This window comes from Schistosoma haematobium, chromosome 2 (genome assembly GCF_000699445.3).
Source record: "Schistosoma haematobium chromosome 2, whole genome shotgun sequence".
Classification (NCBI taxonomy): Eukaryota; Metazoa; Platyhelminthes; class Trematoda; order Strigeidida; family Schistosomatidae; genus Schistosoma; species Schistosoma haematobium.
In genome coordinates, this window is record NC_067197.1 from 2,621,913 (window position 1) to 2,646,221 (window position 24,309).

Here is a 24,309-nt window from a genome sequence, read left to right on the forward strand (position 1 = left end):
TCTGTGATTTTGTATGAATTCACTGTGAGGGCTTGCGTGTGATGATCACAAATGATGGAATTTGAAACACTGACAAGCAAAACGTGAAAAACACTGATAAGTACTTTCGCGGTCCTGTATGGAGATTATTAATAGCGAGTATATATAACAAAATGAAATAACAGCATGATTATGTAGGCGGAAATTTCATAATACCTTATGGACAATCAGTGCCGCTTGAAAACATCCGGCCACCCATGTTTCAGATACGCATTGGTATACGTCTAAAGTATTGATTATTGTCTTGAAATCACGCGAGAGATCAAGGTAATAAGTACGAAGTGTACGGTACGTGAGGAAATTTAAAGTACAAAATCACTTTCGGGAATTTTTAGTGAATGAACAAAGGAATTTACAGCGTACGTTCACCTACGAGTTGAGATAGTCGCATTATATCAATTTTGAAATCACAACCGTCAACAAAATCCCCGAAACCAAATACACGAAATGAACATCAACTCAGACTATCGACATATCTTATCTCAAGCAGATGACTGAGGACAGAAGTAAGTTTCTGATCAAACGATATTTATTGCTGACCACAAGAATAAACGTCATGCTGACAGACAGCAACACCTGAAATTTCAGTGACAAGGCTCTTCAATCCTTTCTGAAATCTGACTGGAGATCGACCTAAACCTAATATTAAGTAGGTGTGTTTCAACAGATGATAAACAGTGGCGATCCTTGTCAAAAGTGATAAAGTTTATCAATGATAATCCGTAGATAAATATTCTTAAATGAGCAACGTTGCTTACTTCACAACAATGATGTCGAATAAAAAAAATCATCAACGCCAACTGTGATGTAAATGTGCCCAATAAAACTGGAAATCAATGTGCAACGCTGAATTCTTAACCTTCCACAGCACTTGACATACTCAACTGTCAGTTCTTTAATCATAACATCAGAGTCTCATGTGAAGCATATTATGACAACTTCAGTTTATATCTATCTATAGATTAAGCTTTGAATGAAATAATTGACCATATACCGTCCGTGACAACAACAAAATCATGGAAGGAACCATAATCAGTGTTGAGAACATCGATTTAACAATAGTTTGTCGCCTAACTTTTACTGAACGTTAAGTCATCAAATAGCAAAAAATAAAAGTGCCTATATTTGTATTCATAAGCTATCATGGTCGCTCAGTATAAAACAATGGCTGTAGTTAATTCCGAATGATATTGTTCAGTAGTGAGATTTCATTGGAAATAAACATTCACAACGGACTCATTGTTCATTGCAATTATTAAATGTTGTCAAACTTCCGCGAAACAAGTCAGTTGTAGATGCCACAAGTAGTTGTAGTTTGACAACGCCTTAACCAGTAACACCTTCTATTATGAATCGTATCCACCAAGTGAAATCAAAAGTCAGAAGCGACGAAGTTCGAAGATATGTTTGATAGGCTATTTATATATCGAAGATCGTCTCATCTAATCTGGCTAGCGATTGTAGGGCTTGTTGAGCTATTTATTTCGGGGATTTATTTACCGCTACACAGTTTCTATTCGATGAAGACAATAACGCAAACAGTAAAAATCCAGTTTCTATATTTTGTCAACAAAATTACATAAGTTGTTAAGTAAACAATCATAAGAATGTACATAATTCCATAAAGAAATTGTCCAAACTATTGAAATGAATAATGATATGAAAAGTGTTCTAAAGAAGTACTACATGGAAACAATTTGGAATAATCAAACAAAGTTATAAGATATTTGTGAGAATCATCTGTTACTTCACTTTCTTTGATGTAGCCATCTCCGAATTATTAAACCAACACATACAACAAAGAAAGTGATGACTAAAGGAATCACAATATACAAGTACGGGAGTGATTTCTTCTCTACATTCTATTCACTAGTCGTGTTCTGAAGAAAAACAAAATATTAACATTTATTACTAAATATCAAATATATACCGAGTGTTGATTAGTTTCTTTTGTAGTTTCCTTGGGGCTTTCTGTTACAAATTACTTAGCTGAGAATCAGAATTCCTTGTTCTGAACATCAACAATGAAGTCTACTTACACTCATTATAAAAACATGACACATTATTTCCGACAGATTACGCTCCTTTAATCAAACTGGTTTCATCGGTATTTTGCAACAATCTATATAGATAAGAGGTTTCTAAAATAACCGCACTTTCAATGAGCTGAAATATCATTACTTTTTTCGAGTATCAGTGACAATGACCACTTCCATCTATTGTTTACTCATTCCATAGAAAGAAAGCACGGTACTCATTTGTGAATAATTGACGTCAATGTATACAAAACTTTAATTGAGTCATTGAGGGTAGTATAAGAATTATTTTTTATTCATAAAGAAAAAAATGTTTCTTCGGGTGAATGGATGTACACGGAATGTGTAGTTTTCCAATAATAAAAACGACCTGTGAATATTAAGAAGTACTAACCTTAACACGGCATTTATTAACTTTCATGTGATGAGCATCCCGGTCAGTACTATCAATGCATATGCTTGCATTATCACACCAAAAACAAGATATATCCGATGTTGTTGCCTGTTGGCATGCTTTAGGTGAAGTGTATTTTGGACAATAGTCTGTGAAAAGAATGAGATGATTTAATTACAAGTGACCAAACAAAAGGTAAGTGAATTACAAAACTTGTAACAATAACCCAATGATATAATGCTGATTCTGGCGTTAAGTGACAATTTCACTCACTGGAAAATTGTCACTACGATGCATAATGCAATATTCAGTGCGCCATCAATTTCAATCATGTTTCGCGACATCATGTTTGAATTGAATGAAACTATGTTGAATGTCAAGTATAGATGATGGATTTTAATGACTGTTTACATTCAGACATGTACGCGCGATGCTGTCAGTGGACTCAGCAGGGCATATTACATTGAATTTTTCATTGTTGTAAAGTTTCTTTAGATGATATCAGTTTTATGAATGCACTTAGTTCAAGAAATTCAGTTGTTTTCAGACGTGAAATCGAGTTTCATTTATGTTGATCTAGTCAAACGACAATCGGAGTCTGACATTGTTAGTATAATGATCAATGATGATATTCTTGAAGAGATTTCAGTCGACCTACTGTGATGGATGATATCAAAGTATGAAACTGCATTCTGTGCTTCGTGCTATCAGTTAATCTATGAAACTAGTTGGACCGATAAAGATTTATTGATGATGAAAGGAGTATCTCATTCGAAGAATATTGACGGCAATCTGATTATTCCATCATGGAATGATTCTCTCACTACTAAAAATATTATTTCAGTAGACTTAAACATGGTGAATTAATATCTGTTTATACTTACTCAATGTACATATATATGAGAAGGTACACATTTTCAGAATGTGGAAATAATTCTTAAACTGGTTATGATAAATTGTATTTTGGAGACGTGACTTATCCATACCTACAATTTATCGTATATGTATGACAAAGCAAAAGTTTCAGAAAATAGACAATCGTTTACGAAGCATTCGCATTTACGTTAACTGTTTCTTTTGCGAATGCACTACCTCAGCAAGATTTCATTTCACATGTACCAATAGAAAATACGGACACTTTCTCATCAACGCTCAATTAACTAACAGACACTTAATCTTGTTCAAAATCAACATCATCTCATATATCGTTTTGCTGCTTTGTGGTCAAGCCACATTTTGATCAGAGTGAAGACTTCAATATTGGTTCAAATTGGATTTTGAATCATTTTCATCATTCAACAAAAGAATCGATGTGTAGTCATTAATGGTAAGTGAGACGTCATTTAGGATAGATAGCTCGATATCATTTGATAGTTGAATACAATTATACATGGAATATTCAAATCGTTGATGTAAAAAAGATGTTTTCAAGAGTGAAGATAGTTATTACTGATTAAATAAGTTAAAACGTACCTCCAATGAATTCATATTCCACCATCGTGCCACTTTCGATCCATGTTTCAGGAGTAATTATTTCAGATCGTACTGTATCTTGTGTGATATATTGAACAAGAAAAGACACATAAAGTTTTGCATTCGTTTATAAATACAACAGGTTATTTGCATCATTTAATTTGTGGTCTAAACAAGGAATTAGGAAATGTCTCATAGAAGATTAGTTGTTGAATATCTAGCATTCCCGAAACTTATTAAAGTACATCAAAATCGATCAATGTCCAACCAGTACCATTCGTTTAATTCTGTTTCATACCAAAAACACACTTATTTGGGGTGAAGATTGAGGACTAAATCTGTGATTTGTGTACTGTAAATTAAAGAATAAATGAGTGTAAATATGATTTCTTTAATCTCGTCATTCATATGTTCCCATCAGAATGCGTCAATCGGTAACCATAAGACTGAGCCCCATCAAAATAGCCATCCGCACTCTGAGGGTAAATACATTCATACACCTTGGTTGCTCTACTCAAGATATCTGCTTAAGGGAGTATAAGCATATGTGATGATTGAAATCTAATGTCGGTGAAATTTATCACAGAAAGCTGAAACAACACCATAACGATCTCACTTTGAATCATTTCTGTGTCATCATCAACTATGATAGTTGTTGATTTGAATAAATATAAACTTGGATTTCAATCCATTTTCTAATAATAGTCTTATGTTCGAAAGCCCTAGTCGCAAATATCAAACACTTTCACCGACAGTCACGATCAGTGTGACACTGCAATTTTCCTACAAGGAGTGTGAACATCGATCTAACGTTGAATATTCACAATTCAATAACATTTGAACAGTGCTTTTACATGACGCATATCAATTTCATTTTGCACAATTATCCACAACACTTCAATGACATTTATATCAGTTGATTTTACAAACAAATCAAATCTTTAACATAAACTGTAACGAGACTAAATTAGATCACTGTGATAGAATAAAGGAATGTTTTCTATTGACGTGCCGATAACCAGCGTAAAAACAGAAAGTAATATAACACAAAAAGATGACTGATGATACGAGTAACTTGACATCAATGTGCTGAAAACATTCGTTAAAACGTTTCTTACTTCTTCCACATCCAAATTTACCGACGATTTTCGGTTTCCATTCAATTCCTTTAATTTCCGTTGAAACCTGAAAAAAAATGTTGATAGTTTGAGTCAAGATCTTTCAACACACAACCTCCTAAATGAAAGTGAGATGATTTATTTTCTAATTGTTGATTGTTTTTAACAAGTGCTTGAATAAGTTGTGTCATCAAAGGTTGAATAATAGTGTCAAATATTCTGTTTGCACTTTACAGAATGTTGCTACATTCATCTCGTGTTCAATGTAACTAGTTATGTATTTGACAGTATTCATAAACACGAAATAGTTGATTAATCTGAAGTACTTGAAATAAAACTACATTTGCATTCAATTGTTCAACTTACTTTATCATAATAGAAAACTATCTTCCCATTTGGATGTATTAGGCAAGTTACCTCGGCTGTAAATTCTACAATTAGAAAACCATCGATATTAGTAACTTGGGTGAAAACAATGACCAATTGACGTGATATTTCAATCCATCAACTGAATACGACCATAGTGTTTATTTGTTGTAGATAAGAAACGAACAGCCTTAGATAGATGGTGTTAGGGATATTTTTAAAACTTCAATGGATAATATTTAGAAATGACTATAAGATTAATGGATGGGTAGATGAATGTGTTAAGTATAGAACTGATTTTGTGACAAACATACAACACAATGTATTTATTTTCAAACTGAAACTGTTCATCAAATTCAGTTCAGGCCCGTAAACGTCAACCAATCTCTTAATTCGTTTTCACACAAATGAAATAAGATTGTGACCAAATTTATCCACCATAGTGATCTTTATTTTACTCATCAACTTTAGTGACTTCCAGATCACATCAACTATTCTTCAAATCTTATTCAACGTCATCAAGCAATCAGTGGATTTCACAAATAATCCTACCCTGATTTCTCTGAAAAGTGACAAATTCTTACATCTTCAGTTTCTGACACAAATTGAATCTGACAAACTATGAATAATCATTTCGAATGAAGATGTAAGTGTTTAGATTCCACATGTGTTGACTTACGTCTACCATCAATTTCTTTGTTCATAAACCATCTGACAGCAAATAATTCCTCTGAAATAATGAAAATAGAAATGGATGTTTAAATATCTGCATAATGAATATCTATCACTTTCAATAAATGAAAGTTTAAACATGAACTACATTCGCATGCAAGTTTTGATCTTCATTCTGAGATTCATTGAACCGATATAGTCAAATACTCAAGTACCTCTCATGAGGAATGTTCAAGAAATATTATCACCTTCATCCGTATGATAAATGTCTCAATCGACCCAACTAAGAAGTATATTTTACCTCCGTAGCATCTGTGCCAGGAGATTCAAACTGTGGTACACACTAATAATATCTAACTGACAATACCCATATAATAACATTTTCTGGGATTCTGTTATTAATCAGTTCTGATAACTCATCAAAAACGGATGTTTTTAACCTTTGTGTTCTAGGTGTTCTAGTTCGAGTTAACCATCTTATGATAACAGAATATTATTAATCTTTCATTGCTCAGCCGTTTCATGAAGTGCCTGTATTCAAAATTGGTAATAGTACAAGTGTGATTGAAAAGATCGAGTCCAAAACTCGATGGTAAACAAACAGCAAATACAAAAGCAAACAGTAAATGCCAGAAAAGTATTGGAAGACATGAAATATGACTCGATAGTTTGCAATAATTAAAAATGACGTCTCTCACAATATCGCTTCTTGTTGCACATGTGATAAGTCCGGTTAATTTGGTCTACAAAGACGTATCGTATCGATGTCGATATCTGCTATCTTGTAGTCTTGATAGATTGTAGAGTTAGTAATTAGCACTCGTACAATAACACTACTTGTTACTGAACATCATCCGTCGTGGTTAAACAAAGGACAGGTAAAAGTGATTAAAAGTTCTATTCTCTCTCACTTGGTTGACACAGGTCATCAAGTAGAATTGAATAAAGCTTTTAAGGTTATCTACAATATCCCATCTAATTTGCCACATGGTTTACGAGTGTGCCTCTTGCACATTGCGGAAGCCATCGCAATCCATGTTCACAAACCTGACCTTTGCATACAAAAGAGATTCGTACAACCACTTTCCCTGCCCTGGCCATCAGTTTAAGATTTCCTTCAAAAGAACTATTTTTCATACTTCTTCCATTTTTTGTAATTTTTTGAAACTTTTGTTATTTTTGTAATTTTTAAACTTTTGTAATTTTATTTCTGTTGCTTTTGAACTTAATAACTTTTCAACATTCATCTCTTGATTCTTACGTAACTACCATCCTATTGACCATCCGTTAAAATTCTGTTCCTTCTTTGTTTCTTACATTACGCAACTTAGCAACTTCTTCATCACTTTGAATATTAATAATCCTCTTTCTTCCAATTAATTAATGTTAATTTACATGTCATTATGTAATTAATACGTAACGTATCCACTCGATGAGTATTATATTATTATTGTAAAACGTATATATATTAGTGTAGAGCCATGATGAAAAACTAATTGAAAAGAAATTTCTTCGCTCAATTCGTTCCTTCTTTATTTACCTAATGGCAAAATGGGAATTTTCACTACTTGTTTTGTCATTTCTACTCTTCCAATGTGTTTGTATGTTGAGGTGAATCTCTGTTTTGTTTAATATTATCACATGATGGTAATCAAAAGGTGTTATGAAACACACATGTTCTGGCACGACAATCACACAAACAAAACAATCATCGTGTGTTGATAAGCTCTTGTGTAATAGTCAAGTAAAATAGGGAATAATTTATGTAAAATGAAGTGTGGGAATAAGTAACGAAACAAATTATAACTGAATAATACAAGAACTCACTCTTATCCAAGATCGCAAATAGAGGACGTATACTAGTTGGTATAAAAGTATCAATATATCCGAGGTATTCGTCTCCGTGTATACCTATGCCTTCTGTATTTATTTATTGAAAACATGAATCATCATTGATTATTTAAGATTGAATGAAATAAACTAAAGACTTAAATGAATTGCATGAACTGCATCTGGATTGCTATAAAGTATCACATTATCGACACAATTTGAAGAAGAAAGGATACTCAAAGAATTATTGCATGTCTCTAGGAGTATAAAACTAATTCAACAAAGAAATGGAATCAGTTTGGATTCATGGACAAAAATGTTATCAAGAAAATGAAGTTATAATTCGAGGTCAAAGAAAATTACTGACTTACCAGGAGTAATAGTGAGATGTTCGACCTGACTACTGTAATATTTAAACGACAGTTTCGGGCTTACTGTCTAAAAAATCGTAAACATAGAGACAAGTACGTTCATCACAAAATGTATTCGACTTACGAAAGGATCAGTGTATTTATCCAAACTTGTACTCACAGCTGGCTGAGGCTGATTAATACTGATGCTCTGCAAATACATGTAATGCTGAGACTGAGTATGTGTATAACGATCAAACTGACTACTTACATAGTGATATGAACTATTTTTAAAAAGTACTTTTCCCGAGGTCGTCCATTCAGGTTGATCACAAATATCCTGGCATTTGAAGAACTCGGCAAGGCAGATGATAATTAGAAAAAATGACATCGATTGAGAAGATAGAATGTTGTGTCTAAAATGGTTCAGATGAAATAAACAACGTTATCTCGTTGCATCGATTTTCAATTCGAGTTCGTATGTTCAGTCAACACTCACCTCATCTTCTTGTTCAAAGTAGTAAGTCATATTTTAATAGAAAGTGTCCGGTTTATATAGATTTTTTAGGTGTAAGGTTGTTTACTACTGATTCGATGATTCAAACTGACCATTAAGATGAATATATGTGGTAAGATCGTATGTTCTTTGTCGACCAATCATATATGTAGATGAGACCATCTTTATTCAATATTTTTCTGGCTGTTGAGAACATGAGCTGAAATTTATTCACAGTTGTTTGAAATTCCTGATACCTATTGATGAATTTTATTTCAATGAACACATTCTGTCAAACGACTGCTTAAGTCGTTTAATATAAAATGGCAATTTGTGAACAAAACCACATCCATTCTAGTTTTTCATCATATTGCACTGCTGACTGTTAATAGATTTCGGGAATATTTACGTCTGAGTAATAAATACAAACAGTTTTCTTTTCTTGGTACAATAGGGGTGTATTGTTTCATTTTAGAAAGATCTCGACACTAAACAAAATGTCATTTTCTCAGGTAATACAGTCTGTAGTCGAACAAACAGTTGTACCGTAATTGCGTGAATTGATCAACATCAAAATTGTGTTCAATGATACATCGCTCGTTTCATGTTGTTCATCATGATCTAATTACCAGAGGAAAACATATCAGCGTATGTTTTAGTGTCAATCAGTAATTGTTCTCAGGAAGAGTATGAGTCAGATTATAAACTGCTTAATGTGATGTCTCGTTATGCCCACATGTGTATTTTACATATTGTTGTTATGAAGTACGTTGCAAGTACACAGTATGACTTAAAGCATGATTTTGTCGTTATGCCATGTCAACTAATACAGCTTTTCAATTCTTGCATATAACCTATTGCTCTGTACTGTTCTCCATTATCCATTCATGAGCATTGAAGAAAGGTACTTTGATATACTGCGGTGAGTGGTCGAGTCAGTTAGCTAGGAGTGCGGAGAACGTTTTGAGATCATTATAATTAGGGTTGTGGATAAACATGTATGTCTAGCTAAATCCTCACAGGTGTCCTCTTATTAGGTACTAACCACCCATTTGCTTTATGTGTCTCTCCTTATATATCTTTTGTTAGAACGAGACATTAATGCATTAGAATCCATGTATACAAGCAAAAGTATAAGAATCCTACAATACCTTATCTGGATAGAATATACTGTTAGTTTTTCAATGTAATCTTGCGATGACAGCACAAATGATCGTCATATTTTGAATGTTAAACACTACCATTCGTTTACTTAATGAATGAAGTTTTCTTAAAAAGTCCTTTCAACAACTTGTCGATTACATGAGCTGTACTTCAGTGTTTTTCATTAATTCAGAAGAAGATAATTCTTCTTAAATGATCTCTTTCTTCTTCATTACATCATCAACGGAGACTAATATGCTCCTTCTACTTATTACCAATGTGTGTATGTTCTAATGTCGAACATAAGATTGTGCTCCACGCTTCAACGATCATCAGTTTTGACAAAAACAGGAAAATGTGCAGGCTATTAAGTGTGGATAAATGGGATCTTATCAGATTTATAATGTTTATTGTAGCATATAAATTTTACTATGGTCAGCTATATAAAGGGAAATTCAGCTACACTTATTCATAATTTTATCATGGGGGAACAGAATTAACCCGATAAACAAGCTGAACAAGAATAAAAACACTACTCATTAAGTTCAAGCGTATGAATGAATTGCTTGTATATTTGCTCACCTACTTATGACATCTGAGATTTTGTAAAACAGACTGTCCAGATTATCTAAAAGCGTATTTTGAACATTTTGCCCTAGCGAGCAACTCAATCAGCGAATTTTCAACGATCAACAGATGCTTGGAACTGCCTAAATTTATATCAACCCGTAAATCCACTGAAGGCACAAATGGTGATGTGCTGAAAAGAATTGATTCAAACCTACGTCAAATGACTGTGATAAATAGTACTTGTCAGATAGAAAGCGATGTATGATTTCAGTTCCATATTATCAGACGTTGATTGTTCGCTGGTTTAATTGTTTACACTTTTTGTATTCTCTATTTTGAAATATTTAACACCCATCTCCTGCATCTCTATGTTACTCGACACCATAATCTGTTCGACGGCTGAAACATATAGCTCAGGTGATTTACAAGGTAATATTGTCTATCACGATCATACTATCCTGTATGAACAATAATAATCTGACTGGAACACAACACGTGCTTCATATGTACTCTTGAAATTCTATTGAACCTGTACGATTCAGGCAGAAATATGTATCTGTATATCACATATCATCATCACATCGACAACTTCAGCACATTTTATCTAATATGCGTTTACACATATGAAATATCCTTCTTAAAATAAAAATAATGATGATATTATTAGTGTACACTATCGAAGAATGTGATTTTAAAGTGACGTCAGTCTGTTGACCTCAGTTGTTGTTTGTAGAAACATCAATGTATGTACTTCTATGTTGTTTATCACCATGTTCTATCTAAATAATAAAAATTATATGATTTTGTCTTTTGTGTAACGTGCTTGATATAAATCTTGAACATAATAAGGAATTTCACTTACTAATGATGCTTTTATATGACAAACCGTCATTTACGCCCACGAAACAAAGTTGAATGAAATTTCCATTTTGCAGATGAGTACTATTTTTCTAAAGAGAAACTGGAGAGAAAACGAGTATGTTGTCGTTCATGTTACAGGAAGTATTGCTTTAGATATGAATAAACACTGATTCCATTTATCATCTGATTTCAAATGAGTTTAGTGAAGGCGTTCTTATAGAATTGTCCATTTTGTACGTCCGCAGTTCATAAATCTATGAAACTATCAGTAATAATTCCGATGATTTAAGACTCGACTAGGTAATACGTCCCATGAACACTTTCTATGAAACTGTCATCAAGATGATTGATCACATAATCCTCATGACGTTCTGTGTATCGTTTTATATCATTCAGTGTGACAGATAAATTGATTTATACCCGATATTCTGTATAGACGAATATGACTGTTGACCAAATGTACGTTTGTGTTAAGTATTGATTGAAGTCGGATATCATCGTGAGATGTTAGTGATCGAATTTCGCAGAACATAGAATACGTCTTGAAGTATATTTGGTAATGAAATTCTTCTTAATTTTGCAACAGAATCAAAATGAGTTTCTACATAAGTAAACAATCGTAGATGAAGATTTATATAGCCTGCCGCCTATGTCAGCATCCGCTATTTCAAAATTGTATATGCAGTTGATGTTTACGAGGAGATAATTTGATTCGTTTTCGATGATTGTAGTCTTTCGGCAGGGGTTATTGAAGAGAGTTGGTATTCATCAGTGAGATTTACTCTTACTTCCGGAAAAACCAATGCTGCTCGTGTCATCCAAACTCATATCACTCATTTTTGAACGATGAAGAGTAACTGTTACGATATTCAAACGACAAATGAACTATGGCAGGACAGATATATTCATGTGTCATCATTCTCCAGCAATTGCGTACCTATAGAATACTGTCAATCACGTGTTCTGTCATTCATTCATTATCACGTGATTTTCACGCAACTCTTGTTTTCACGGCACAAACCAGGAGACTTTGACAGCTGAACTCACCGTAGCCCATTGTTCTGAATGTATATACGTTTTACTGTCGGTCAAATGTATGTTTTCATTGAATATTCATTAAGGTTAATAAGAACAGTTGAGTGAAGTAGAAGTAGATCAAATTGTTCAAGAAAATAAACGTCTTTCATCAGCCTGTTTTTTCATGTTGAAATTGGTTTTATAAACTAACAGAGGAGGAAAAGTTCTCACTACTCAACATGTGGATATTTAGTCTATCAAAATATGCATGAAACTTATTTCATTATTGACTGAGGAGTGCAAGTGTGATTCTGTTGCTGTGTGTGGGTGATTGAGTATGTAAATGAGTATGTATATCGTCTGTTTAAATAAGTCAACCATGTGTCCATATCTGGATGAGTAAATGGGTACCCATAAGCGAAATACATCTCCAAGTATCTACTCACACCCTAGTTGTTTTACTCGAGATATCTGGTTAGGTGGATGTCAGAAAGTGCGGATCTTGAAATTCATCATTGATGAAATTCAATCTTTAATAACGTCTGTACACCGGAAATAGAAGAGGTGAATCTGTGGTGCCGTTATCAGAAAGCCATAAAACTACATTTAGTGAAGGACTTGAGGAATGCACTGAATCGAAGCTAGGGTTATGGTCTAAAAGAACTTAACCACATGCTCTTTGTATTTTCATAGCTCATACTCATTCAGACATGTTCATAAAGATGAAACGTATTAGGAAATTTATCCAGCATTTACTCCACCTCATTCACCAATTTGTACGTCATTCATAGTTTTCTGACATGTTTTACATTACTGTCCTTCAAATTTATCCAATCCATATTTATTTCTGATCATTAACCTTACAATTTCATTCGATACGTGGACCTATTACAATTCACATGTTATTCTTTTCTCAGCGATAGGTATCGCTGTACATCTGACCGGATTTCGGATGAATAAGCTGGATAACACAACTGTGGAAACTGAAGAGAATGACACAACGATCATTTATTCTGTACAGTTTCAGCTAATATAAACATATTTTTGTTAAAGTCTGTGGTTGCCACTTCATTTGGAATGCTTTATGTTAGATCAATTTTGAAGATTTTGTGTGTGTGAAAATCCCTCCATGTATACACTTGGAGTTTGTTCCTATTGATTCCTTTAGTTGTACATTTTGTTAGACGTTTTGATTACATTTGACTTGTTAATATTCGTATTTCATTGGAGTTTCTATTTTTCTTACGCCTTCACTAACTTTTCGAGTTTCTTCCTGGACTGCATTTATGATGTTTGACTTGATAATTAGTCTTGGCGGCAGATATATTGGTTTGTCCCTCCTCTTGATCGCGTTGTTTGTATTGACTGGAACTGTGCCTTTCTTTGACTGTGAATTGAGGCACTCTTTCAGAATTGGAAACACTCTGTGTTATAAAGCAACCAAATATTATCTTTTGAATGAATCTGTGCGTGATCTAGCCAGACAGGATAGAATAACACTGATTTGTTGTGATTGGCAATTTTCTCGCATGCTTTAGCAACTTCCTTATTTATTATAATCTAGATCTGATTAATTGAAAAATTAATGGTTGGATAGCTGTGTGGTCATATTTGTTTAGGTAACGATGTGCATTCAAATTTATGATGAATATTAGAACCGTCATTCACCCAATTACTTTGTTTTGACTTTAGTCGGGCAAGGGCGCGTATCTAGCCCAACTAGACAGCTATTCTTCAGTCCAAACCTTTGTTTGGATCTTACAGTTTATATGAAAGAGCTACATTAGCCGGCATTGAGCATAAACATACGTCATTATAATAGCCACTGAAATATATGATTGTTGGTTTACATTTGCATTTTGAATTATTCTAATTCAAACACAGAATTATTCATCGAATAACATTAAGGTTGAATGAAGAAAGCTAACGTTCTATGTATGACATACTTTGCAACGTGAAATCATGGTTCACCCATAATAATAATAATAATCTCTAGTGGATTATATTTCAAATAAACCTCACCTGTACACACAACTTCGCACTGGTTCAGCAGTAGTGCGTAGAAATTTTGTAAATAATTGTCACAAATATTGAAGTGATGATACTGACACTGATTTTGATCCAGTTCGTTTCAAAACAACAGGGTTTGATATATCTCCTCACTAACAATCAGCAGGATTGGAATGGGTTAAACTGCCGTTCATAAGCAGGTATGGCCTTACAACTTCGCTGCAAGAAGTGTGAACATGCAATTGACGTTGAAGTTTTGATATTCCGTCGCGTTTGAACAGTGTGTTTACGAAACATACTCCGAATATCTGCCTCTTAATTGTCTTCAATATTATCGTTGACAATGCGGTCAACTTATTTTATACACAAAACAACTTGGTAATGACAACTGTGATGGAGTACATGAATTTTCCGTTCTAACCTGTTGAGAGCCGAGTTCAAATATGACAGCTTTGCTCAATTTCCGCTGAAAGCTGAAAGGAAGTAGTAGTACTCTGTGACAAAATAGAGGGTTTTTACAAAACTATGGAAATGAAGTGAAACGGGCAAAATTGAGAAACTCAGTTTCTCATGCTCTGAGTATGGGGAGTAATTCGGTCCGTCCCATATCCTCAGGAGACATGAGACTATTCACTGAAGAAACAACTCATGATGAGCTGAATATAATCCGACAAACCCCTCTGAAGTATGAGTTGACATTTCACCATTCTATCTATTAATTATAACCTCACATAATAGAATATTATTCATTATTTCGACTCAATATCACAACAGTTCTTCCACTTGAATGAGTTCGAATACCATTGCTATTAATGTAAAACTTCTCTGATTAACCAGAGGCTACTAGCCGTCCAATAAATCACACATAAAACCCACTGTACAGCTTCATCTACCCATATCGTCAGGAAGAAAACTAGAGTCATTTAAACGTCGCCATTCGTTTCAGTGCTAACTAATTGGTGATACTAAGTGAGATAGTGGTGACTGACTTTAGTTCCACAGTCATTATCACTGGTTATTTGTTGCATTGATTGTCATCATTTTGTCATATCTATTATGGTCAACTGGACACTCAGCTTTTACACCTCTATTTAACTCAAGACTTTAGTGAGTTTCACAGCTAGAAAGTATGTTTGAAGTGATCTAGAAGATAATAATGTTCAACAAGAAGACGTTATTCTCGATGAACCGTATCACTTTGACATGAACACAACATGCACTACTTTCGTCCTCTCAAATCTGTTCACATAAACGACTGTTACTTGACGATTCAGTCAGGAATACGTGTTTGAATATCACATAGAATCATCACATTTACTATTTGTGTTCTTCTAATCTAATATGCGTTTTCACATATGAAACATATTTCTCAAGGTTAACACAAACGATGATGATGATAATAATAGTGTACACTATGTGAGAGTGTGATTTTGAGAAACATCAGTCTGATGACCTCAGTTGTTGTATGTAGAAATGTTAATGATTGTACTATATTGTTGTTTACCACAATATTTTAACTAATTAATTAAACAATATGGTTTACTCTTTTGTATGATGAGCCTGATATAAATGTTGATTATCATAAGGAATGTTGCTTAGTAATGATCCTTTGTCTCTGTCGACGTATCCGAATTCACATATTTAGTTGGCGTTATTGGGTAGATATTTTGATTAGGGTAGGTAGTGTTTGCTGTTTGTAGTCTGTCGGGAGAAATCCGTGAATGTGAGTTTCTTGGTGTTTGGTGAAGGTCAATTCAGTTTATTTGCGCTTCTGGAGAATCCAAAACTCCTCGTGTGATCCAAGAAATACATACACTATCGCCACTCAAAATGCTACTGTTGGTGGATGTAGTTTATAAAGGACTTGAAATTAAAACCTGATATCGATTTCATCGCCGGCGAAGTTGCTAAGTGAATTGTCTCTCAAAATAACGTGATTATCTATAATATACCTAGCGAAATCACCCTTTGGATTTGTGTGTGAGTGTGTAAGGAATTTGGTTTTAAAAATACAGTTGAACTTCAAGACAGTTCATACGAATGTATTCACCCTAATGTAATGCGCCATATGTAGAAGTACCCTATCTTGTTTAAATTCGATTCACGTTTATTTGTTGAATAGCTGAAGGGATCCGAACGGTTATTCAGTACACTTACAAAGTCTAGGATTGAACGTATCGTCTCGGATGAAACCGCTGATCAAAGAGTCGCGCAATAGCATACCTCAAACGAACATAATATTGTTCAGATTACAACAAATCCTTCCTCATCAGCATGAGGACCCACAAAGCAGTTCTCTGTGCCCTCCCTATCCATCCCTCTGATAACCGAGCCAGACAAAACTCCATCTATATACGTACTATAAGCATGCTGCTTGGGACGTCCCCAGCCCACTGGTTAACTTCTCAGACTTGGATAACTTTTTCTCATGCTTTGGTCTCTAGGATGCCATCGACACATTCTATCTGATTGTCAGCTCGCGACAATTGAGCAAATAACAATAGTTTTTAACCAAATTAGAGAGAAGCACAGGTTAAAAGCCATTATTGAGTTGTTGTTAGCAATTAATGCCAGCTCAGAAGTGCGAAACGTAATTCTCCTCTTCAATAAACGCGTTAAAGTAACTCAACAATTTTATTTGCGATGCATCCTGTATAACAGCACTTTCATATACGCCCCGAAATTATAGCAGACCTCCTCTGTGGTATTTATACGAATGGTAATAATTACTGAGTGGCACTGAGTCAAGAGTTATGTGGGTGACTAGTAACTGGTAAATGGGCACAGAATACATATGTGCCACACAATTTACTTGTTTTCTGTGTGGGCTGTGATACTGCTTGCTTGCACAAGGCAGTGGAGAAACGTCAGGTGATGCAGTCTCATGGTAGCCGTTGACCGATGATTGACTCATACACAATTTGTTCCCTCACGACCTTGGAGCACATGTGCACCACTTATCCTTATTGTTGTGAAACCGCATATTATTGAACCACGTTAGAGATAAGATTGACATGAACAATTATCGGCCCATAAACATTACTGCAATCATCTCTAAGATTATTAGAAAAATTGTTAGTGACGAACTTTCTAACTAACTACTCGCTGAAATATCATCTATGATTCTCATAACCGATTTTTGGAAGTCGATCTTGTATTACTTGTCACCTCGACTTCTTTAATTTGGTTTTGTCCCAACGTAACCAGTGATATCTTGTCTAAATGCTATACTTTGACGTTTCTAAAGTTTTGACATCGTTAGTCACCAACTTGTTGTAGATAAACGTGCATATAATGGGGATGAAAACGTTCTGTTTCCTGAATTGCTAAATCAAACTTTATGTGCAACCACTCATAGCATATCACGAGCTTATTCTTAGTAGTGTACGCACGAACAATGAGTCATCGTGAGAACCGGAACCTCAATTATTATTAAAGTAAAACATGATGTCGGTGTGCAAATTATTGTACGCTAAAGACATTGTAATATTCTTGCGATTAGGACTGGAACCAGAAGGTTCTGTATATACTTTCTTATAACATGGTACAGACGTTTTAATCTTAACTGCTTTTAAGAGATTTCACGTTAGAACTAGGTAGTTGGGCATGAGTTTCTAGTGTTTTACTGGAAGATTTCGAATTAATGTCGCCATTGTACATGCATTGGTTGCCTGAGGTCACTACATGCATATGAGGCAATTTAGCATTCTTCATTGGTAATTCAGAGTGTTGGCGAACATGAGACAGTTTAACAGCATAAGTGGGTCCTCATGCTGATGAGGAAGGATTTGTTGTAATCTCAACAGCATTACGTTCGTTTGAGGTACGCTATTGCGCGACTCTTTGATCAGCGGTTTCATCCGAGACGATACGTTCAATCCTAGACTTTGTAAGTGTACTGAATAACCGTTCGGATCCCTTCAGCTATTCAACAAATAAACGTGAATCGAATTTAAACAAGATAGGGTACTTCTACATATGGCGCATTACATTAGGGTGAATACATTCGTATGAACTGTCTTGAAGTTCAACTGTATTTTTAAAACCAAATTCCTTACACACTCACACACAAATCCAAAGGGTGATTTCGCTAGGTATATTATAGATAATCACGTTATTTTGAGAGACAATTCACTTAGCAACTTCGCCGGCGATGAAATCGATATCAGGTTTTAATTTCAAGTCCTTTATAAACTACATCCACCAACAGTAGCATTTTGAGTGGCGATAGTGTATGTATTTCTTGGATCACACGAGGAGTTTTGGATTCTCCAGAAGCGCAAATAAACTGAATTGACCTTCACCAAACACCAAGAAACTCACATTCACGGATTTCTCCCGACAGACTACAAACAGCAAACACTACCTACCCTAATCAAAATATCTACCCAATAACGCCAACTAAATATGTGAATTCGGATACGTCGACAGAGACAAAGGATCATTACTAAGCAACATTCCTTATGATAATCAACATTTATATCAGGCTCATCATACAAAAGAGTAAACCATATTGTTTAATTAATTAGTTAAAATATTGTGGTAAACAACAATATAGTACAATCATTAACATTTCTACATACAACAACTGAGGTCATCAGACTGATGTTTCTCAAAATCACACTCTCACATAGTGTACACTATTATTATCATCATCATCGTTTGTGTTAACCTTGAGAAATATGTTTCATATGTGAAAACGCATATTAGATTAGAAGAACACAAATAGTAAATGTGATGATTCTATGTGATATTCAAACACGTATTCCTGACTGAATCGTCAAGTAACAGTCGTTTATGTGAACAGATTTGAGAGGACGAAAGTAGTGCATGTTGTGTTCATGTCAAAGTGATACGGTTCATCGAGAATAACGTCTTCTTGTTGAACATTATTATCTTCTAGATCACTTCAAACATACTTTCTAGCTGTGAAACTCACTAAAGTCTTGAGTTAAATAGAGGTGTAAAAGCTGAGTGTCCAGTTGACCATAATAGATATGACAAAATGATGACAATCAATGCAACAAATAACCAGTGATAATGACTGTGGAACTAAAGTCAGTCACCACTATCTCACTTAGTATCACCAATTAGTTAGCACTGAAACGAATGGCGACGTTTAAATGACTCTAGTTTTCTTCCTGACGATATGGGTAGATGAAGCTGTACAGTGGGTTTTATGTGTGATTTATTGGACGGCTAGTAGCCTCTGGTTAATCAGAGAAGTTTTACATTAATAGCAATGGTATTCGAACTCATTCAAGTGGAAGAACTGTTGTGATATTGAGTCGAAATAATGAATAATATTCTATTATGTGAGGTTATAATTAATAGATAGAATGGTGAAATGTCAACTCATACTTCAGAGGGGTTTGTCGGATTATATTCAGCTCATCATGAGTTGTTTCTTCAGTGAATAGTCTCATGTCTCCTGAGGATATGGGACGGACCGAATTACTCCCCATACTCAGAGCATGAGAAACTGAGTTTCTCAATTTTGCCCGTTTCACTTCATTTCCATAGTTTTGTAAAAACCCTCTATTTTGTCACAGAGTACTACTACTTCCTTTCAGCTTTCAGCGGAAATTGAGCAAAGCTGTCATATTTGAACTCGGCTCTCAACAGGTTAGAACGGAAAATTCATGTACTCCATCACAGTTGTCATTACCAAGTTGTTTTGTGTATAAAATAAGTTGACCGCATTGTCAACGATAATATTGAAGACAATTAAGAGGCAGATATTCGGAGTATGTTTCGTAAACACACTGTTCAAACGCGACGGAATATCAAAACTTCAACGTCAATTGCATGTTCACACTTCTTGCAGCGAAGTTGTAAGGCCATACCTGCTTATGAACGGCAGTTTAACCCATTCCAATCCTGCTGATTGTTAGTGAGGAGATATATCAAACCCTGTTGTTTTGAAACGAACTGGATCAAAATCAGTGTCAGTATCATCACTTCAATATTTGTGACAATTATTTACAAAATTTCTACGCACTACTGCTGAACCAGTGCGAAGTTGTGTGTACAGGTGAGGTTTATTTGAAATATAATCCACTAGAGATTATTATTATTATTATGGGTGAACCATGATTTCACGTTGCAAAGTATGTCATACATAGAACGTTAGCTTTCTTCATTCAACCTTAATGTTATTCGATGAATAATTCTGTGTTTGAATTAGAATAATTCAAAATGCAAATGTAAACCAACAATCATATATTTCAGTAGCTATTATAATGACGTATGTTTATGCTCAATGCCGGCTAATGTAGCTCTTTCATATAAACTGTAAGATCCAAACAAAGGTTTGGACTGAAGAATAGCTGTCTAGTTGGGCTAGATACGCGCCCTTGCCCGACTAAAGTCAAAACAAAGTAATTGGGTGAATGACGGTTCTAATATTCAACGATAATATTGAAGACAATTAAGAGGTAGAATTTCGGAATATTTTTCGTAAACACACTTTTCAAAGGCGACGGAATATCAAAGCTTCAACGTGAATTCCATGTTCACACTTCTTGCAGAGAAGATGTAAGGCCATCCCTGTAGGATCGAAAATACGGTTTGGATGTTGAAAAATAACTGATCGAGGCCCTCAGATACGCGCCCTTTCCCGTCGAAATCAAAACAAGTAATCGGGTAAATAGCGGTTCTATAACTCATCATAAATTTAAATGTAAATCGTTACCTAAACAAATATTATTACCCGGCTATTCAACCAATGATTGTTCAATCAATCAAATCTAAATTACAATAAATAAAGAAGTTGATAGAAGATGAGGAAAAATTACCAGTCACAACAAATGAACGTTTTGTCAGCTTACATTCCTTAACTTTATGTCCTTGTCTAAGACAGACGAAACAGATACCCTTGCTTTTAGCGTGAGACCATCGGTCTTGAACTGTAAGCGCTAAGAACTGTGGACATTTATCAATGGCATGGTCGTAGGAACACATACTGCATTTAGTTTTCGTTGTCGAACTATTTCCTTGCTCTGATTGCACGTGACAGTTCGTTTTACGTTATGTCCTTTTCTTGAACGGTTTGATAACCGTCCTAATCTACTACAAGCCACTCTCGCACGCGATGCGATAAACTGAGTGAGCTCGTCGAAGGTCGGTTGTCTGTTATCTTCAGTCAATTCGTCCACCCAGTCCGCCCACTGGGCTTGCATAGGTTGAGGCAGGAGTCTCACTATTCTTTCCAAAGTAACTAAGGAATTTAGATCAGAAGTATAATTCATCTGTTCCAAGACCATAGCACAGTTTTCCATTTTAATAGCCAAGTTTGATAGTTGGTCCCCGTCAATATACTCAAAATTCACAGCACTGAATAAGTCCTCTAGTGTTTCTCGAGCAATTACGTGAGACTGTCCGAATAAACGTTTTAAAATCTTCCTTGCTCTTTTATAGCCAGAGGATGCCTCCATCATGACGCAACCTTCAATAGCTGTTTTAGCCTTGCCCTTACAATTATGTATCAAATAGAGCAAGCGCTGGCTAACGTCCGTGACTCTTGATGCTACATACGTCTCAAATTGCCTTATAAACTTCCAGTATCCTCTTGGCTCTCTATCGAAATAACTCAGTTCAAACTTTGATAGTTCTGGGCCAACAACATGAACTATAGGCAACATGCTCTTTCCTGGTAATTTAGGCCCTTGCTTCTCCTTTAAACTAAGATTATTTACGTCATCTGACATTGAATTAAGACTAGAATCACTACCATGATAATCAACCCTATTTGAGTCTTAAACCATGACCCTCAAGGACGTCAAAAGACACTTGCTTGACAATAGGGGATTCTTTATTAACATCGACGAACTTTGAGCTTGATTCCCTTCGACGATTAAATGGCATTATAAGCGAAACGACCAATTATTTCCAGAAAATCCGCGAACGATTACCAAAGGATTTCGGCAAAGTAATAGTTGTTTAGAACTATAGGATCCAAACTACAGTTTGGATGTTGAAGAATAACCGACCGAGGACCTCAGACACGCGCCCTTTCCCGTCGAAATCAAAACAAGTAATCGGGTAAATAGCGGTTCTATAACTCATCATAAATTTAAATGTAAATCGTTACCTAAACAAATATTATTACCCGGCTATTCAACCAATGATTGTTCAATCAATCAAATCTAAATTACAATAAATAAAGAAGTTGATAGAAGATGAGGAAAAATTACCAGTCACAACAAATGAACGTTATTCTATCCTGACTGGATAGATCACATACAACAGGAGGAACAAATCAATATGGCTACCGCCAAGAACAAGTGTCAAGTAAAACAACACAGATGCAGTTCAGGAAGAAACACGAACTTAGTGAATGCGTAATAAAAACAAAAACTATAATAAAAAATACAAGTATTAACAGTTCAGATATAACCAAAACACAACAATGTACAACTAAGGGGATCAATAGGAACAAAGTACAAGTATATACATGGAGGGATTTTCACCAACACACAAAACATTCAAAATGGGCCTTACACCTGCCACCAAAATCACTCCATACAACACAAGCTACCTTGATGCCTACGGCCATGGTTCATTATATAACATATTACACTATAGGAACGAGTAGGACTTACAGCAGTACACCTACTTGACCTACCTAAACTGATAATACGAGGAACTAATTCGAGCCTTCAAGGAGGCATAATCTACGTATATCTCTCCTGACTAATCCATCGTTCGTACGAACAACCACTGTTCTAACTCTTCCGTCGTCATCTATTTCACAATCTTCAACTATGCCTAAGGGCCATTTTCCACGAGTCGATATGTCCGAAGCTACGATCACTACATCCCTTTTCTGAAAAGTACGGTGTTCAACTAACCACTTTTGACGTTTTTGTAGGGACGGTAAATACTCTCTTAACCACCTTTTCCAAAACACATTAGCAAGATGAATAATCTGTTTCCAACGTTTGTCAGATTTATCTCTGATGCTACCTTCTTCGACTATCCCGTCACATTCTCTCAATAATAACAAAATATTTGGCGACAAAGCTAGTTTATCGTTAGCATCTTGAACGACCGGAGTTAAGGGTCGATCGTTCAATATCCTTTCAATCTCGATCAAATAAGTGTTTAAAGTCTCATCGGTTAGAGTCTGCTCTCTAGTTATCAACAATAACAGTCGGCGTATGGAACTAATCATCCTTTCCCAAACTCCACCCCTGTGGCTGGATGAGGGCGGGTTAAAATGCCACTGAATGTGTCTAGCTGACAGTTCTTTGTCTATTTTCTGTTGATTCAACTGTTGCACAAATCTCCTTAATTCAGAGACCGCACCCACGAAATTTGACCCATTGTCACTGTAAATTTCGGCAGGTTTCCCTCTTTTTCCAATAAAACGTAACAAGGCCATTATAAACGAATCAGTATTCAAACTATGTGTCATTTCAATATGTACTGCTCGGGTTTGCAAGCAAGTAAATACACATCCATATCTTTTTTCTAATGATCTTCCTCTTTTGACAAAAAGGGGTCCAAAGTAGTCTACTCCCACGGCTGAGAAGCTATACCATCCTTGTTGCACTCTACAAGCTGGAAGTGGTGCCATCAATTGTTGCCCTGTAACCATCGTATACCGCCGGAATGTCACACACTTTCCTATCACTCTCTTAACCGTGCTGGTTCCTTTTATTATCCAATACCTTTTTCGAATCGTGGCCAGTACTTGTGACGTTCCTGTGTGCCCTTGTTCCTTATGATAATGTCTAATTATCATTTCTGTCACTAAGTGTCGACTGGGCAATATTATTGGATGTTTAAAGGCATTTGAGAAATCTGAGTAGCTTAGTCGGCCTCCAACACAGAGTAACCCATCAAGCATTATCGGTGATAAGCCCTTCAGATCATTGTGACTAACTACTTTACCATTGTTTTTAAATCCACTAAGTATTTCTCCATACAC

General features: G+C 35.2%; 1 protein-coding gene across 2 annotated transcripts; it reads right to left on the reverse strand.

The window, feature by feature from the left end:
• Positions 1-1,025: 1,025 nt before the first annotated feature.
• MS3_00006031 (uncharacterized protein) lies at positions 1,026-22,669 on the reverse strand. 2 transcript variants are annotated; one of them, XM_051214127.1, is made up of 14 exons: positions 22,571-22,669; positions 22,468-22,522; positions 22,171-22,431; positions 21,070-21,124; positions 11,350-21,033; positions 8,550-8,694; positions 8,300-8,513; positions 7,926-8,018; positions 6,106-6,156; positions 5,427-5,491; positions 5,061-5,127; positions 3,943-4,020; positions 2,470-2,618; positions 1,026-1,919 (listed from the first exon to the last, which is right to left on the reverse strand). In XM_051214127.1, the coding sequence occupies exons 9-14, from the start codon at positions 6,128-6,130 to the stop codon at positions 1,902-1,904; spliced, it is 402 nt and encodes a 133-aa protein (XP_051067257.1). In that variant the 5' UTR covers positions 6,131-6,156; positions 7,926-8,018; positions 8,300-8,513; positions 8,550-8,694; positions 11,350-21,033; positions 21,070-21,124; positions 22,171-22,431; positions 22,468-22,522; positions 22,571-22,669; the 3' UTR covers positions 1,026-1,901. The 2 variants fall into 2 exon arrangements, with proteins under 2 accessions (XP_051067257.1, XP_051067258.1); XM_051214128.1 differs by lacking the exons at positions 1,026-1,919; positions 2,470-2,618; positions 3,943-4,020; ... (4 more) ...; positions 8,300-8,513; positions 8,550-8,694 and having other exon boundaries at positions 20,760-21,033; positions 21,070-22,522.
• Positions 22,670-24,309: the final 1,640 nt, after the last annotated feature.

Excerpts from the sequence above, each read along its gene's own strand:
- MS3_00006031 (XM_051214128.1), bottom strand. The coding sequence starts at position 22,084 with ATGTCAGATGACGTAAATAATCTTAGTTTAAAGGAGAAGCAAGGGCCT.